At 38.4% G+C, this 17,502-nt stretch overlaps 1 protein-coding gene across 2 annotated transcripts in view; it reads left to right on the forward strand.

Moving 5' to 3' along the window:
• Positions 1–1,034: 1,034 nt before the first annotated feature.
• The window catches only part of C7H4orf17 (chromosome 7 C4orf17 homolog), a 29,132-nt gene continuing 12,664 nt past the window's right edge, over positions 1,035–17,502 (forward strand). The window contains exons 1-5 of one of the 2 annotated variants that reach the window (XM_072624214.1): positions 1,035–1,299; positions 7,736–7,964; positions 11,150–11,338; positions 12,412–12,476; positions 14,317–14,454. In XM_072624214.1, the coding sequence (XP_072480315.1) occupies positions 7,838–7,964; positions 11,150–11,338; positions 12,412–12,476; positions 14,317–14,454 (519 nt within the window). In that variant the 5' untranslated portion in view covers positions 1,035–1,299; positions 7,736–7,837. The remainder of the gene's footprint in view (positions 1,300–7,735; positions 7,965–11,149; positions 11,339–12,411; positions 12,477–14,316; positions 14,455–17,502) is intronic. The other variant, XM_072624215.1, reaches the window with a different exon arrangement.

The raw sequence follows: 17,502 nt of genomic DNA on the forward strand, positions 1-17,502 counted from the left end.
TTTCTGAAGTCAAGAAATGATTTTAATACAAACTTTATATAATCCAGTTCAGAAGTTAAGACCTGTCCCGTGCAGGAAATCTTAAAGCTTTTCTTCCTTCTGGATCCCTTTGTGATCTCCCCTAAATCCAGCCCAGCCCAGCCCAGGGCTGTTCTCTGTCTTCTCTTTCCTGCTTCCACTTGTATTCCCAGATACAGTCCCTTCTCATTCCCTTGATTATTGAGCTCTTACTGAGAGGTTCTCTTGGTTTCATTCTCTTATTTCTGTCCTTGTTCAGGCAGAATAATCTCTGGACCCTCCTTTCTCCAGATCTCTGCTCCTGGTTCCTTGTCCTGCTAAGTGATCCATCACTTCATTTCTCCATTATATTCTCACCATATACTTTCATGACTCTAGCCCCTCTGACTCTATTCTGCTTTTATTATTTATCACTAGGAGTAAACTAGGATTAAAATTTGGTTTTTATTCATCCCAATGGCAAGCCTCTTGAAGGCTTCCCCATCTCTAAGGGGATGGGGGGGAGTGGATTAAATGATCCCTAATGTCTATCTGTTTCAACTTTAACATTCTGTGACCTTACGAAATGTTGTAGCTGATAGTGATGGTAGATCTGCTGGGTAGACTGTATTAATTGGGGGAAGGAGGAGGATGCTATTTGTCACTCCTCAATCAACAATCTCTCCACTTGTCTTCCATGAATTCACTAAGGATAATGGAGTGACTGCCATCTATTCAAAAGTATGATTATATTGCTGGGAATGAGTTCCAAGGGAGCTGACACAAAAGACCTCTTGTTCCAGGTGTCCAGGCTAAGGCACCTGGACACCAGAGCCATGGGGACTACCTTTGCTGTGCTCACCCATCAGGTCCTCCCCTGGCCATTTCCCAGGACCATCTTTAGGGAAGACCCAGTAGGTCACACTGTTTATCTATCATGTTCCATGTCTCAAGTGACAAAGGGTTCTCAGAATGTCGAGTGATAGAGAGTTCTCAGAACGTCAAGTAAACAGGTTCTAAGTGTCCTCCCCCAAGAATGTTAGCTTGTTGCTAAGGTATCCTCTCAACTACAGAGCCAAACAGGCTTTATGCAGTGAGAGCCAAGAGGGTAACTTGGAAGAAACAGTTCATTGAGAGACACCTATATTTCTCTGGAAGCAGCTGCCTCTGGGCTGTCCCTACTATTTAAAGAGCCTGAACTCTGAGAGACATAAAGATTTATGAATCTCAGGCTATTTTCATAGAGTGACCAGAAGAAAAGTGCAAGCTGGGATTCCCATCTGCTTTAAGGATTGTCCTCAGGTACTTTTTGAAACTCCTTTCCCATTAAAACTTGTTTTGGAAATTGTTTAGATGCAGTTAAGTGGCTGATCTAAAGGGACAGATTTTATTCCAACAGAAGAGGGAGGAAAGTGAAATAATTTCATTATAAGAAGGTAAGAGGTGGTCTCCATAAAAATTCACCTTTAGAAAGAACATACTTTACTGGAAGGTGATTACGTTGGAGGGAAAGAGAATTCATTCTGTAGGAAGAATATTTTCGTACCCATTCTCTGTACAAGAAATTTGTTTTTACATTCCTGAGTATTCCCAATATCATCCACTTATCATTTTAAACTATTTAGAATTACATTATACATGAGTGGGGAAGAGTAATGCAGGAAATCCCCTCTGCACAAACTTTGGGTTGTGGTCCAAAAGGCTATTTAAGATTGAGTTGCTTGGAATACAGAATGTATTTTCCTATAGAAAGAATGTCATAAATAGCCAATTCACAAAAGATTTTTGTCCATAAGAAATTGGAAACAGAGAACCATTTATAGTGTTTGAAGGAAGATTAACCACTATTTCTGACATTTCTATGGAGAAATGAATTTGAAGTTCCATCACAACTCTCCCCCCACACCCATATACACACATCTGTCCCATTTACAGTAGTAGCAGGTTCTGTTTCAGCATAGCAGAGATGGAATATGCTGTGAGCAGGGGAGAGAAAAAGGTAGCATGAGTACTTCTGGGCACCAATAACCTATTAAACTCTCCATGTTTGCATAAGAGAATATCTAAGTCAATCACTCCCTAAGTGTTCTGAATTGGAATCAATCTGCAGTTACAGGTGGGGGACAAGGAAGTAGGGAAAGTGATGAGAAATTGAAGGTTGCCTTTCCTGTCCCCTCTTTATATATATGCGTATGTATATACATAATATACATATGTATGTATATATATTCATTCATTCATTTATTTATATTTATATGTGTGCATATGTATATATACTTATATGGGTGTATTATATATACACATATATATATATTTTTATATTTGTGTGTATGTATATACACATATATGTATATATATTTATATGTGTGTATATATATGCATATATACATATATATGCTTTCATAAGGTGGGGACTACAGCTACCACCTTCTAACACCTTCCATTTAATGAGTAGTCTTCATAAAACATCAAGTTCAAAGAGAGATATTAGATATTACAGATGTATCATCACCCCACTTTGGGCTCACTCCCCCAATCCACATTTGTATCGATAGGTTGGACCTCCATAAGGGTAATTGTTCCTTCAGGTTCTCAGGATGACTCCTAATGCTACTACCACTGGGTGTCCCATTAACTCTCCTACAAAAACATAAGAGTTGGTGGGAATAAGAGAGTTCCTCTCAGACCCTCATTTAAGGAGTGGTCATCTCTTCATTTCCCACTCAGCTGAACACCTCTGAACTTCATAATGCTCTCTGGAGTCTCATCATCCTAATCCTACAAGATAAAATCAACTATATTTCCTGGGTACCCCCTGTCCCTGGTCCATCTACTTCCCTCTGATTGGAGAAGATAGACAGTGAAGAGTTCCCCCTAGATCTTCCATTGAAGAAGAATATTGAGGATAAACAGCTCTTCATTTCCCAACTGGCTTCATTCTTCTGGACTTCATCATCACCCCCCCAGAAGATGTCCCTTCCTAGCCCTCACTCTCACTTTTCAGTTTCTTATTACATACTGCCTTTCCCCCCTTGTGAGCTCCTCAAGGGTGAGGACTATCTTTTGCTTTTGTGTCTCTAGCATTTAGTGCCTGGCACATAGTAGGCACTTAATAAATATTCGTTGACTGACTGAGGGGAGAATAGGTACAAATAAAATATAGATGTAGTAGGTGCATGTGACCAAAACAACTCATAACTCTGGAAATTCATGATTTCTTCTTTCCCCAGAGAAGATGAGTAGCCCTGTGTTTTTCCTGATGAATTATACATTGGGTCACTGGTCAAATGGTCCCAATACTTCTACCAAGATCTCCTGAGCTTGTGAATAGGTGGCAATATAATAATAACCTATAGCACCAATTCTGAGCTTGTAGATGACCCAGGCTGGCTATCATAGTCTCCTGTGGGAGGGAATAGTCTCCATTACCTTTGGAGGTTCTACAATGAGGTTATGGAAAGTATTGCCTCTGGGTTTGGTTCTCTCTCATCATCCTGCAGAGAAGTTCCCATGTGACTGGAATACACTTGAGTTTCCTGACCCTTTGGTGGGTACCAATATCCAGCCCTCCCTCACTTAAATCCAATTCACTTGCATGTAATGGTGTCACCTTCCTGATGTCATGGTCCTCTTCTAGAACAGAGAACAAACAACCACCAATATCCTACTCTATCCTTATTACAATTAATATCTCCTGAGCTATTTTTATTTCCTTCCTAGGCAGCTAGGTGACACTGGGTCTTGAGTTAGGAAAAACTGAATTTGGATCCTGCCTCAGACACTTAATAACTGTGTGACCTGAGCAAGTCACTTAACCTTTGTTTGCCTTAGTTTCCTCAACTATAAAATTGGGATAGTACTAGCACCTACTATGCAGTGTTGTTGGGAGTACTGAATGAAATATTTGTGAAGTACTTAGCATAGTATCTCACGTATAGTAAGAGTTTCATAAATGCTTGTTTTCTTCCTATCTACCTCTGTCAATCCCTCTGCAACAGATAAGTAGGCCCATTTTCTCAGTCTTATTACCTGATTCTTTGTCATTACTTTTCCCTTTCTCATCAAGAAGCTAACTCCCCAACAGCAGATAGATGGTTCTGGTGTGTTATCCTTTGTAGGGAAGGTCCTGATCATTTTCTGAGTCTACTTTGTAAAGGAAAAATTGCTCAGGGATCTGTCTGTCTCTTTCTCTTTTAAGTGAATCTGGACCAAGATCACACAGCTAGTAAGTTTCTGAAGTCACATTTGAACTCAGGTTCTCCTGACTCCAGGGCCAGTGCTCTATCTACTGTGCCACCTAACTTTCCCCTCTGCTAAGGGACATCTGTCTCTTTATGTCCTTCTTCTATCCTCCTGGTCTGAACTCAGCAGGCTCCTGACTCAGGCTGGGGTCTGTTGGTTGGTGTGTGGTTGTGTTTCAGCAGATTGCTGCTGAACTCAATCAATCTTAGCTCACTGGGAGGTCCTTAGGATTCAGAATGATTGAGTGGCTGACTCTCCTTTGTCCTTGGTCTCCTGCCCTGGTAATTCCATGTGGGAGGCTAAAGGTTGGAACCAAGCTGCCACTCTGCTCCTGGACGCAGATCTAATCAGCAAAGTTTCTGGAACTTGATCCTTGCTGTGTACACAGTTATGGGAGAGGATGCTCAGAGCTGAGACAGCTTCTCTCCGTCCTGGATCTGTCACCTGAGAGACAAAGCTACTAGATGGCCCTTGTAATGATTACCCACCCTAGTGCTGTCCTCCCTTGTGCTGTCCCTCTGTGCCAGAATGTTCCCCAACCCCACCCCAGTCTGATTAGCTCTCCTGATAAGAGTTCAAAGGAGATAAAGATCTCCTTTATAGGAATTTGTAGGAGAACATGGACAACAGCAATCCAGGATAAGGCATGGATTGGTTCTAGCCTGCTCTGTTGGAAGGGGCATCTGCTTGGCTGAGGCCACAAATTTATTAACATATCAGAGTAATAACTAAAATACTTCAAGCAGTGTTCAAATATTGTTTGGTGAGTTTGAAAATCTTAGTTTCTGAGTAATTAATAATTTTATTAATTATGGCTAGCAAATAATAAAAGGATAGTCAATTGGTCTTGCAAACCAAAAGACCCCTCCTGGAGGTCTTGACCTTATAAATAACCTTGAAAGAGTGAGTGTTACCAACAAGCTGACTTAACTGCGATCATTCGGTCTTGGACAAAAAGACTCACATGTGCCCAGAGCACCTCTGCCTAGGGCAATCTAGACAAAGAGGATCCACTTCTACTCTAAACTTTCCCAGTTGGGTGGGATCTGAACAGATTGAAGAGAGTGTTAAATCCAATCTCATTATCATCCCTATTCTTCAGGAGCCATTTGACGTAGTAGAGAATGAGGAAATAGGAAAGGAGAAAATCCTGGATCTTCCCAATAATAACAATTGATTATTTAATAACCATTTCTCTCAATTTTTACTTGTGGAACAATTCCTAAAAATAATTCAGTAAGTTGCTTTAATTTCACACCATGCATAGAATTGTATCCTTATAATTCTTGTATAATGAGGACAAACAGTACAATAGAAAAAGAAAATGCGTATCGTCTTTCAAGGGGAACACTACCATTTTCACAGGACAAGGAAAAGAGTTTCAGTGACTTCTTTACTGGAGAATTTCTTTTGTTAATTCTTTGGTGACTAAACTTTCTTCAAGGCATAGCTTAGGTACCATCCAATATGATAAGCTTTTCATGTAAGCTTTCTTTTCAGGCGATCACCTTTATACTTTAATCCCATGGATGTGACAGATAAGGTCTGCCAGTACCTTCTTTTTCTCACTGGATTGGCCTTCAGTCCGCTCCTCAAATCAGATCCAGGTTCCTTTTTTTTTTTCTGCCCAGAGTGGGGACAGGGGAGCGGAGGACGGTACAGACCACAACCATATGACTATGACTCCCTCCACTGCTCACTCTCAGGATCCTGGAGAAGAAAAATGACTTTTTCTCTCATATTAACCACCAGTTATTGAATTAGGACCAAAGTTTTTTCCCTTTCCTATCTCCCCATTTAGAAATCAACCCCTGCAAGGTTTTCAGGCAATCTTTGAAGTGAAAGTTTGATAATGGGAGAGAAAACTCAGATCTGTTCAAAAAGTAAGGCAATTTTAGTTTAGGTAAATTGATAGATTCCAGCCCATTTTACTCAGACCAGTCTGGGTAAAAATGGATTCCCCTTTTGTCTAGATTACCCTAGAATAGATGAGGGAATATGGGTCTAATAGATAAGCCTCTCTGACCAGAGTCACTTTCCCTAGCCCTTCATTAGAATAACCCCGCCTCACATTATAATATTCATTCTTCTCGTTAACTGTTAACCAATCAGAGCTGACTTCCACCCTCAGCAGTACCTACTCCTCCAAAGGCATATAAGCATTGAGTGGATGTCAGGAGGGGTCTCTGGCATTCGCGAGTACAATTGACCCTTTTGTTAATTCTATGCTAGCATGATTAATAAAATGATTAATTTACCAGAGACTACGCCTCTTGAACTTTTGGGGTAAAGCTGGTGTGTACTACTTGTCCCTGTAGCTCCTGAGCCTCCAGCCATCGACATCATTAACTTTTAAAGAGTAAACGATAAGGCAGAAGCAATCATAATTACATTTACTCAGAAGAAAGCAAAAACGAATAATAAAAAGATAACTGTCCACTAAACTAGGATCACATTCTCCCATTAATGCACACAACGGAGGAAAATAGACACACAAATTACAGAAATTTAGCAGACACATGAGTTTAAAAAAAAACAAAAACAACTCATATGCCTGAGGCAACTCAGGAATTTGAAGAGCATGCATTGATATCTAGTTCTCTTTAGGGAATAGTCTGCACATGTATCACCTGCCAGGCAGAAACTTGTAGATCCAGGTCCAACACAAACTTTACAAAGGCCACTTGGGCAAATATGTAATTATCTAAATAAACCATACTTTTAAACATAATATACCCCAAATCATCATTTCATAAAGAAAGAAGTAAGAAGCAGGGCATTTTACATAACGAATATTGGGCTTGTAGTTGGAAAGCCTGAGCTTGAGCTCTGGTGTTTCTACTTATGAGATGGGTAACCTAAGATAAATTACTCCTCTGGACCTCCATTTACTCATCTGTTAAATGGGAAGATCAGACTTTATGATCTTTCGAGTCAGAATAGTTATGGGAATTCACAGGATCATAGGTGTTTCAACATAGATAAAAAAGATCTCAGAAACGACTTAGTTCAGCATCTTCATTTTCCAGATAAGGACATTGAAGTTCAGAGAGAAGTTAAGTAATATGTCCAAAGTCGCAGATAATATTCCTCAGAGGCAGGATTTAAATATAAGTCCTTTTTATTTAGTCAGTATCTTTCCACTGGATCATTTCCCTTCTGATTATGTAACACTAAAATATAATTGTTTGCAAATTGACTAAATCTACAAAGCATGCTTTAAAGACAAGCATCGCATATATTTCTGTTTTCCTTCCAAATTTCCAAATTTCCCAGGGCAAAGTTTTCTTATTGTTCTAAACTTCCCAGAAATTTTACTTCTCAGATGAGGATTGTCAATGAAATTGTCAGAGAGCTAAGTGCAACTGCAACGTTCCTGTTCCACACAATGTGGGGTATCAGTCATCAAACTAATAATGACAGAAATGTGGAAAAGGAATTAGGACATATCATGCATCTTCCAGTTATGATGACTGTTGGCATTCTGTGATTTCAGTGTCTGATCCATCCAACATGGAAATCCTTTCCCAGTGGGGCTGATCCAGGGTGTGTAGCCCCAGAAGTTTGGTGTTGACTTGGAGAAAGCAAAAGAGACACCATGAACATCAACTTCAAATCCCAGCCTGACCCATTAATTGGCCATGAAACTTCTTCTGTGAGCAGAAATGCAAATTGTTTTCTAGTGAGACACACCCCCCATCCCCGGAGAGTCTGTCACATTAAAGGTAAGTGACTTGATGCCATGGAATCTGACTACAAATTTTTCATTTTAGCTGCCTGATAATTCTGCGAGCAAAACTATGTCTTTTACTGTTGTTTGCCTTTAATCTTCAAAGAGGACCATGATACCAGGAAGGTGATATCTTGACTTGCAAGTAAATTGAATTTAAGTGAAGCAGGGCTGTGCAAAGTCACCAGCCTCACTCTCCCCTGGAATCATCTGGGTCCAGTGACAAGATATAGATCAGGATGATTGGAGATGGCCCCAGATACAGTGGAAGACCGGTAATGGTCTTAGTTTGACTGAGGCAACACCCATTCAGTGATTAAGCCTGGTTAAAAAATGAGGTGAAAAATGGCTTCTCTTACCTAGTCAAAAAAAAAAAAATTAATCTGGAAGGGAAAGATCCTTGGGGTTTCTGACCAAAACAGAAACAATTGCTATTTCATACTCACTCTGAGGGATCAAAATCCAAACAATAAGCAAGTGAAGCTTGGGCTGGGACCTATTGTTGGTCAATCCATAAGAGCCAGAGTGATTTGGGTTCAAGGTATAGTCAACTAGCTTCATTTGAATCCCAGTGGGCTTTATCAAAACATGATATTCCAGTTCTTATTTCAAGAAATCATAAATAAAACTACATGGGGCAAAAAAGTTAATTGTTCTACTTTTTTTTAGTGATAGAATAAATAAGTAGGGAAGAGAAAAAAAAGAAATCTAGCCTGTAAATCCCAAGATATCTTGTGAAGTTTCAGCAATTAAAATTTATATTCTTTTGGGCAGAGCACCCACAGGTAAGGGTATGATTCCCTATGCGGACAGAGGGAAGAGAGGGAGAGGAGGAAGGGAAAGAAGGAAGGAGTGAGCTTCATTGCTCAACTAGAACTGACCACTTGGGTCCCCAGTGGGGAAACTACTACTACTCAGAGACTGCTGATTGTCCTTTACTCTTGAAGAGGACCCATGACATCAGGAAGGTGATGCTATGACTTGAAAGTGAATTGGATTTAAGTGAGGCAGGGCTATGCAAAATCACCAGCCTCACTCTCTCCTCCATTTGTTTGGGTTTTGGTAGCTTGATGATTTTGATTTGACTTTCAAGACAAAAGAAAGCAGTTAAATGCCAACCACACTAAGAAGAAATGTGAACATGCAGCACGAACTCAGGAATCCACACAGATTTTCTTGGCTAAAACCAGTACTTTTTACCCAATTTGTTTCAATGGGACAAATATTGACTAGTTCCTAATATGTTGTGAGGAAACACTTGGGGAAGACAGAAGCATATGAAAAAACTGGTTTCAAAGACTGATGAGCACTTGACTTGAGATAAAGGACCTGGGTTCTGATCCAACCTCTGACTCAAGTGCCTTAACTTCTTTGAACTTCAGCTTCCTCAAATATACAATAAGGTTCTAGTCAGCCTCTGAGGTCCTTTCTAGGTCTAGATCTATGATCCTTTGAGTTACAAAATCAAGCTGATGTCACCACCCACGATCACAACATTTGCACTTAGAACAAATGCCTTCACCTCCTATATCATTAAGAGGATGAAGGTCATCTGATGTAAGGTCCATTCAAATGTTGAAACATTCCTTATAGTGTCTCAACATCAACCAATTTGCTACTTTCCTCTGGTCACATAAAATAAGACATATTGTCCTCCTCACTATGACTAATACGTGTGCCCTTGTTTTCATTCCATGGAAGGTTGGGGGAGGTTGGATTGAAGGGGATGGGAATAAGGAAATGGGCAATGGAGGATGGAAAATGGGATTTGAACAAAGCAGCCAGGACAGTCCAAAATCACTAAGCTTTCCCTGGTTTCATAGCTGTCGTCTTCTAGCAAGGCATAGTTTCAAAAGTATTGACTTTTAATTTTCATATTTGGGTTTAAATTCTGGATCATTCATTCTCTGCATGACCTTGGGTAAGTCACTTCCCCTAATATGGGGTTCAGTTTACTATAAAATGAAGGTGTTGGAATGATCTCTAAAGTCTCTTCCAGCTCTGAGCCTATGTGTTTCTTTCTTTTTTGGAGGCAATCAGGGTTAAATGAGTTGCCTGGGTCACACAGCTGATAAGTGTCTGAGGCCAGATGTGAATTCAGGTCCTCCAGACTCGAGGGCCAGTGCTCTGTCCACTATACCACCTAGCTACCAACCCAAGCCTGTGATTTATGATCTTCCTAGGAAAAGGAAGATTCCATGTGCATCTCAGAATTGTTAAAGATGAAGCTATGAGGACATTGTTGCTTGAGTTGATCCAGCTTTCTTCTCAAGGTGTCCATTCCTTTAAGACTAAAAAGCAACTAAAGTGTCTAGTTTTCATGTGTGATGCATTGGCAGGTTAGTCTTAACAAGATAATGCTACTTGAGGGCATCTTTGTATCTTTGTGTCTTTGTGTTTATCTTTGTGTCTCTAGCATTTAGCACAACTCCTAGCAAATAATAATTGCTTAATAAATCCTTGTTGATTGGCTGATAGATTAGTTGATTGGTTGGTTGTATATATATACTCCAGAACTCCCAATGTAGCATTAGGTAGTCTAGATAGCTGTCTAATTATTTTTGTACGGGCCTGATGATAGAATGCATTTCTTTCATTTGATGTAGTCCTCAGGTAAGTTGAAAGAAAGAATCATCCCAAAGCTTGCCACCAAGAAGTGAAATATTTTAGCCATAGGACCTCATTAAGAACACCAACTAAGGTATAGAGTGGATGTGATCTATGTTGGAAAAAGAGTCACATAGATACAATTTACAGGCTTTAAGTGACCCAGTGGATGAAGCTCTTAACCTGGAGTCAGGAAGACCCAAGTTTAAATCCTACTCAGACATTTATTGTGGGACTCTGAGCAAGTCACTTAACCTCTGTGTGCCTCAGTTTTTTCATCTGTAAAATGTGAATAATAATAGCACCTATTTTTCAGGGTTGTTGTGAAGATAACATGAGATTTATGAAGCACTTTGGAAGCTATCATACTAATAATTATTAATATAACTATTAATAATTGCTGCTGTTATTATCTTTGAAGTAAGGAACTTATTTGTTTACTTAAGCCTACATTCTTTTCATTTGTTTGTTTTGGTTAGAATATTACTATATGGCATTATCCCCCTCCAGAGAAAGCCTGAAAATCTGCATCTTAAAAAGTGACAGATTTATTTTTTCTTTCCACTCATCCAGGTTTAAACAACACACCTATCTGTGCTGTGAATGATGAGAGTTTCTTTAAAGCACTGTATGATGTTAGCCACATGACCACCCCAGATAAGGACATACCACCACTCAGCAAAATCATCTATGCTAACAACACCAACTCTTCCAGTGACCCAGGGTCGAATAAAATGAAAACGCCCCCTCGGCCTAACTCTGGTAAGTCACGAAAGACTTGATGATGTGATAGATGATGGAACTCAAGAGAATAAGAAAAAGAATAAAATCTTTTTTTTAATACTTTGCCAGGTTAGAAATAGACTCTTTAGCGGTTTATGAGGATGATCCCTTTCCTGTTAGGTCTAAGATTCAGTATATTCTGCATCAGCAAAGCCCCATGTGCTTGTCAGCTACTATTAATAGAATATATTTCCTGAATGAGACGTACATTTTCAGATTGCTTTAGGACATTTTCAGCTAATTTCCAGATTTGTTTTGCTTAAATATACATATTTGCTACAAGGATGAGCTTTTATTTGGGAAGAGGAGATACATTCCAAATAGCTGGAAAAAAAAGAAAAGAATGGTAATGAAATATTTTAAAAATACACAGAAGAGAGCAGAAAGAAGGACCAAAGGGAACACAGACACACAGGGCAATGTTAGAATGACAATTTATAGTTTTAATATTTAATATAGAAACATAATTTTAAAAAAAAGCTATAAGAAACAGAACCATATAAAACCTTTTTCTGTTCTGGTTTGCATAAGAAAATCTTTATGTTTGTTGATGATTGTGTGAACTTCATAATAACAGAAATTTTTAAAATAATAATTACTCCAAAAAATCCCCCAACATGTTTACTATTTATGTGATGTTGGCTAGGTTAGTTAATCTCCCTGAGTCTCACTTTCCTCAGCTGTAAAATAAGGTATCATTCCTGTCCTCAGAGAGAGTAGCTTTAGTCACATGGTATATTTAGAAGCTATATTGTGTCTTCTGGCTGAATACTAAAGGTAAACATATCAGTGGGGGCTCATGAGCTATGGATTTTAAGGGAATGAACGCAAAAAGAACTTTGAACCTGGGGGTAGTTGTCTATTAGGAGGACCTACCATGAGTGTTGCGTAGAAGCCCAAGGTGCTACTTATAGACTCCATTATAACCATAGCAATTAGGTACTTGATTTTGTAGTTCACCTGCCAAGATATAGAAATGAAAACAATGTCATATTTGAGCAAAGTTCTTGCTCAGATTGACCTAAAACTGTTTTCCCTCAATTCAATTTCAGAGCCCTGTAAACAAATAAAAACCTTCCGTGAAGATCACTGTGAAGGTGTTTTAAAGATTAAAAAGGTAAGAAAATATTATCAGGTATCTATGTCCAATTATCTCTCTCTGGGTTATTAGCCTTTCATTTGCTCTCACGTATCTTTTTCAAAATTTAACAAAGGAATGCATGATACAGTAATGGTGATAATAAGAGTTACAAAATTAACTTATGTTTACATGCTTAATCTTTTTATAAATGCACTTACTCAAGTCCCCATAGCTATTTAGGTCAAGAGTAGATTGTAGGAACTCATATTTTTTAACTTCTAGCCCACTACTCATCACCAAACTGCCATATGGATGAAAGTATAAAGGAGATACCCAGCATATTCTTTATTCTTATGAAAAAGGTACTTTTCTAATTATAATTTGTAGAACAGCAGTCATTGCCACATATAAATTATCAGCTAGACATAGGAATCGCCTGATAAACACTTAAAAGGTCATATATTTTAAAACTTCATTCAACCAGGCCCTCATCAACATTATTGAACAAGGAGCATTTGCTCCAAAGACTTTGCCTTCCAAACATACAGCCATTATACTTCTCTGTCTTGGTAGGACAATCATGTGATTTGCTTGAGTGCATTGCTGCAGTTGAGCCTTGGAAGTTGGGAGAGGCAGATTAGATTTCATACTTCCATTCAGAATGCTGCCTGGTATTGTGATTTTTCTTTGCCTCATTAAAGGGGCCATGCCCTGGCTACTTCTTAAACAGGCCTATTCGCTGAATGGGCATTACCTCACCCTAAGTAAATAGACCTTGGCCTAAAGGGTCCATTGCATCCTGGGTCATCTCCAGTCATCCTATTGAATATCTGGTCATTGGATTCAGATGACTCTGAAGGAGAAGTGATGCTGGTGACTGGGACAGCCCTCTCTCACTCAAAACAAAGTCAAGTGCAAGTCATGTCATCATTTCTCTGATGGCATGGTCTTCTTTGGCAACAAAGGACAAACATAACAAGGACTATTACTGCATTATTGAAGAACTAAGGAGTAAGACTGAATTTGGGCTTTGGAGACCGGAGAATAAAGCTATCAAACAGAAAGAGAGAAGTGGCATGGTTTATTCGGAAATAACACTAAGTCCAGAGCCAGAGGACTCCATGGTCTGTCTCATTATCTCCATAGTCTACATAGTCCCCACCCATGCTCCCAGTGCCTACTTTCTTTCCTTATTTTAAGAAGTCTTCCTTCTAATTACATACTGGCTCTGTGACTCTGAGCAAGTCATTTGGTCTCTCAGTGTTCTAAACAACTCTCTAAGACTAAAAGTTGAAGAGAAAGTGCAGAACTATATTGGTAGAAGGAATTTTCTCACCTGAGAATTCCCTATATAGGTGAAAACACAGATATCATCCCTATTTCCTTCTATTCTCCAATAGCACAGCCTATTTACATGGGTCATTAATTCATTCTGCTGATTAGTGTGCTGTAGCTGTTTTCTGAAATTTTGCTTGGTTCTTCTCCAGCATAAATGGTTATTGGTTGAGTAGACTCTTGGACTTCAGAAATAGGAAACTTTAGTAATAATCACCATCACTAGCCTTTGTATAGTGCTTTAAGGTTTGCAAACCACTTTACAAATATTAACTCATTTTATCCTCACAATAACCTTGGCAGGTAGGTGCTATTATTATTCCCATTTTACAGAGGGGGAAACTGAGGCCAACTTGCCAAGAGTCTTGTAGCTAAATTCAAACTCGTGTCCAAATAATGCAGCATTCTATCCACCTCACACCTTAGCTGTGTGTACGTGTATTCATACATGTGTATGTTGTTTATCAGCGATGTTTTCTTTAGTCTTAGTATGAATTCTAACTGGAGGAAAAATGTAATGATTGCATTATGTCTGATTTAGGAAGAGCTTCGGGGCAGAGGTCACATTTCAAACCCAAAGGCAAACCAAGTTCCTGTGGTCTCTGAACACATTAATCCCGAAAGGGAAGTGAGAGGCAAGACAATTTGCATACCGAACTACTTGGACCAGGAAATAAATGTAAGAGCCATATTTAGTATTGTTATTGTAATCAAAGAAGGTATAAATAAATCAACTATAAGAAGGTATAAGTAAATCAATTATAAGAAGGTATAAATAAATCAATTATAAATATCAATTATAAATAAATTAATTATTCTATCAACAGTATTTATTAGGTGCCTGCTATTTGCCAGAACCATACTCCCTGACCTCAAGAAGCTTATATTCTAAGAGAGGAGACATTTTATGTATCTATACAGGAATCTATAAACTAGATACCAATACATACAAAGCTCTTTGGAGAGGCAATCACATTTAGGGGGAATCAAGAAAAGGTTCAAGTAGGAGGTGGTGCTTGACTTTCATGAAGGAAAGCAGACATTCTAAGGGGCAAAGATGAGGAGGGAGTATATTTTAGGAATGGGGCATAACCAGTGTAAAGATACAGAGACAGGACATTAAACTCCATCTATAAAAAACAGTAAGAAATTAAAAGTAATAGAAACAAGGAAAAACAGTAATAGAATGTTGCTTATAATATTCTTTACTATGCGCATTGAAGTTTGTGAAGAGAAAGATTCTGGGAGTTGCTGTCTATATGAATATGTTGGAAGATTGGTTCAGTGTGGCTGACAGACTCAAGTGATATGCTTCTTCCTAACTAACACTTTTTAGCAGGATTGGGAGCAAATCAGATAGGGAAGGAAAAGAAATAGGAAGTTATAAAACTAGCAGTTTTCAGGAACATTCTTTGTGAGGAGGGGATCTTTCGGGAGACCCTACCTACTCATTGATGCATAGTTTCCTCAAGGTAACAACATAAGTTTAGATTGGGCAAATAATTTATAGTCATAGTGCACACAGTTATCCTATAGGAATCACTCAGGAGGGACTATGGGTCTCAATTTCCTTGTCTGTAAAATGAAAAGGTTTGACAAGATGGTCTCTGAAATTCCCTTCCAGCTCCGATTCTATGATCTCTACTGCCCATATGAGATGATACATCCACATGGGTTGTCCAAATGACAAGAATAATGGATAATGTCAATGAACAATCTCCACCTCTATCCATAGGAGACTTTAATTCTTTCCTGCAGGGGAGAGGAAACTGAGACTGTAAGGTTGGCACTCTGAGAGAAAGGTTACTAGACTAGAATAACATCCATCTGTCCCTCTAAATATTCAAGTCAATAATTCAATAAACATTTGTTAAGTATGTGCAAGACCCTGTGCTAAGTACTGGGGATACAAAAAAGAAAAAAAAAAGCCTCTGCCTCCCCCTAATGGAGGAAAGACAATACACAAAAGGAAAATGAAAGGGTGAATAGAAAAGCATGATGTTTGTGGAGATGAAACCAAGAAGGGCCACTGATGAAGAATGAGGAATTACCTGAAAAGTTCAGAGCCCTTTATAAAGGAAGGCTATAGAAGCAGTTCACTGCTCTGCTCTGTAGTCCTCCAACTGGAGGGTAGAGGCAATTGAGATACTAAGGAAATGTTGAGCATCAAAAGTTGAGTCAATCTGCATGACGAGATTTCAGGTGATAAGTTCATTTTGGAAGAGGCATGATGGTACTGGCACCAAAATCAGCAGAACTACAGGTAGAAAATGAATTGCTGTCCTAAGGACATTCAAGGAGTAACCCCAGCTTATACCCCATAGGCTTGACTCTTTTCCAAATGTTATTTACACAAAAGATCATCACAAATCATGAAACGTGAATAAGCCCATTTACAAATAAGCCTATTTACAATAGCAAACAGAAATCAGGGAAGTTCTGCTTATTAGGATATATCAGAAAACACTGAGCCAATGAATTCTCCCACTTTGAGGGACTAAGAAAGAGGTTCAGTACTACTACTACTGCTGGTGCTGCTGCTGCTGCTACTACTACTACTACTATTACTACTACTACTACTACTACTACTACTACTACTACTACCCCATAGAGATCAAAGAAATAAGAAAAGAATCTATATATACAAAAATATGTATAGCAGATCATTTTGTGGTGGCAAAGAAATGGAAATTGAGCATATGCTTATCAATTACGGCATGGCTGAATGAGATGTGGCATATGATTATGCTACATGAAATGAGGAGGAGGGTGGTTTCCAAAAACCTTGGCAAGACCCATATGAACTGATGCAAAATAAAATGAGAACTGGGAGGTCGTTGTGCGCAGTAACAGCAATGTTGTAATGATGATCAACTGTGAAAGACTCAGTTACTCTGATTAATATAATGATTCAAGATAATTCCAAAGGACTCATGATGAAAAAAAAATGCTATCCACCTTCAGAGAGAGAACTGATGAATTGTGAGTGCAAATGAAGTATAATCTCAATTTTTTTTTTTGATGTGGCTAATATGAAAATGTGTTTTGCATGACACCACACGTATTAATTGTTTTTTTTTTTCTTCTCAGTGAGCAGGAGAGAAGTAGGAGGGAAAGACAGAATCTAGAACTCAAAATTTAAACAGAAAAGAATATTAAGAAATAAATTAAAGTTTTTTTATTTCAATCAATTAAATCAATCAAATCTAAAAAAATAATAATATCAGAAACCAACTTAGCAAAGTTGAAGAGTCGTAATAATTTCCAAAAAGGGCTGGAACACTTTAAGAGACAATGGAAAATACTGAACACATAACTATTTTCAGGAGACTAAGAAAAAGAAATGGGGAGTGCATTTAGTGTCCATTTAGACAATATATTTCTTATTCTATCACATTGGGTTTAGTCATCTAATTCATGGAGCTTTTTGCTTCTGGGAAACATTTTTCCTAGGAAATTCTGTGTTGAAAGGGTCCATCCTTGATTAGTATTCACAAATTATCCAGTCTAATATTCTTTTTTTTAAAAATTCCTTAACACCTTTATGGAAAGTTTTGAGTTCCAAATTCTATCCCTCCTCCCTTAGCCAGTAAGCAATCAGATATAATTATGTAAAACATTTCCATATTATTCATTTTGTTTAAGAAGACCTTAATAAAAGAAAAAAATGAAAGAAAAAAGTGAAAATAGCACGCTTTAGTCTGTATTCAAACAATATCAGTTCTTT

Source organism: Notamacropus eugenii, chromosome 7 (assembly GCF_028372415.1).
Source record: "Notamacropus eugenii isolate mMacEug1 chromosome 7, mMacEug1.pri_v2, whole genome shotgun sequence".
NCBI classification, from domain to species: domain Eukaryota; kingdom Metazoa; phylum Chordata; class Mammalia; order Diprotodontia; family Macropodidae; genus Notamacropus; species Notamacropus eugenii.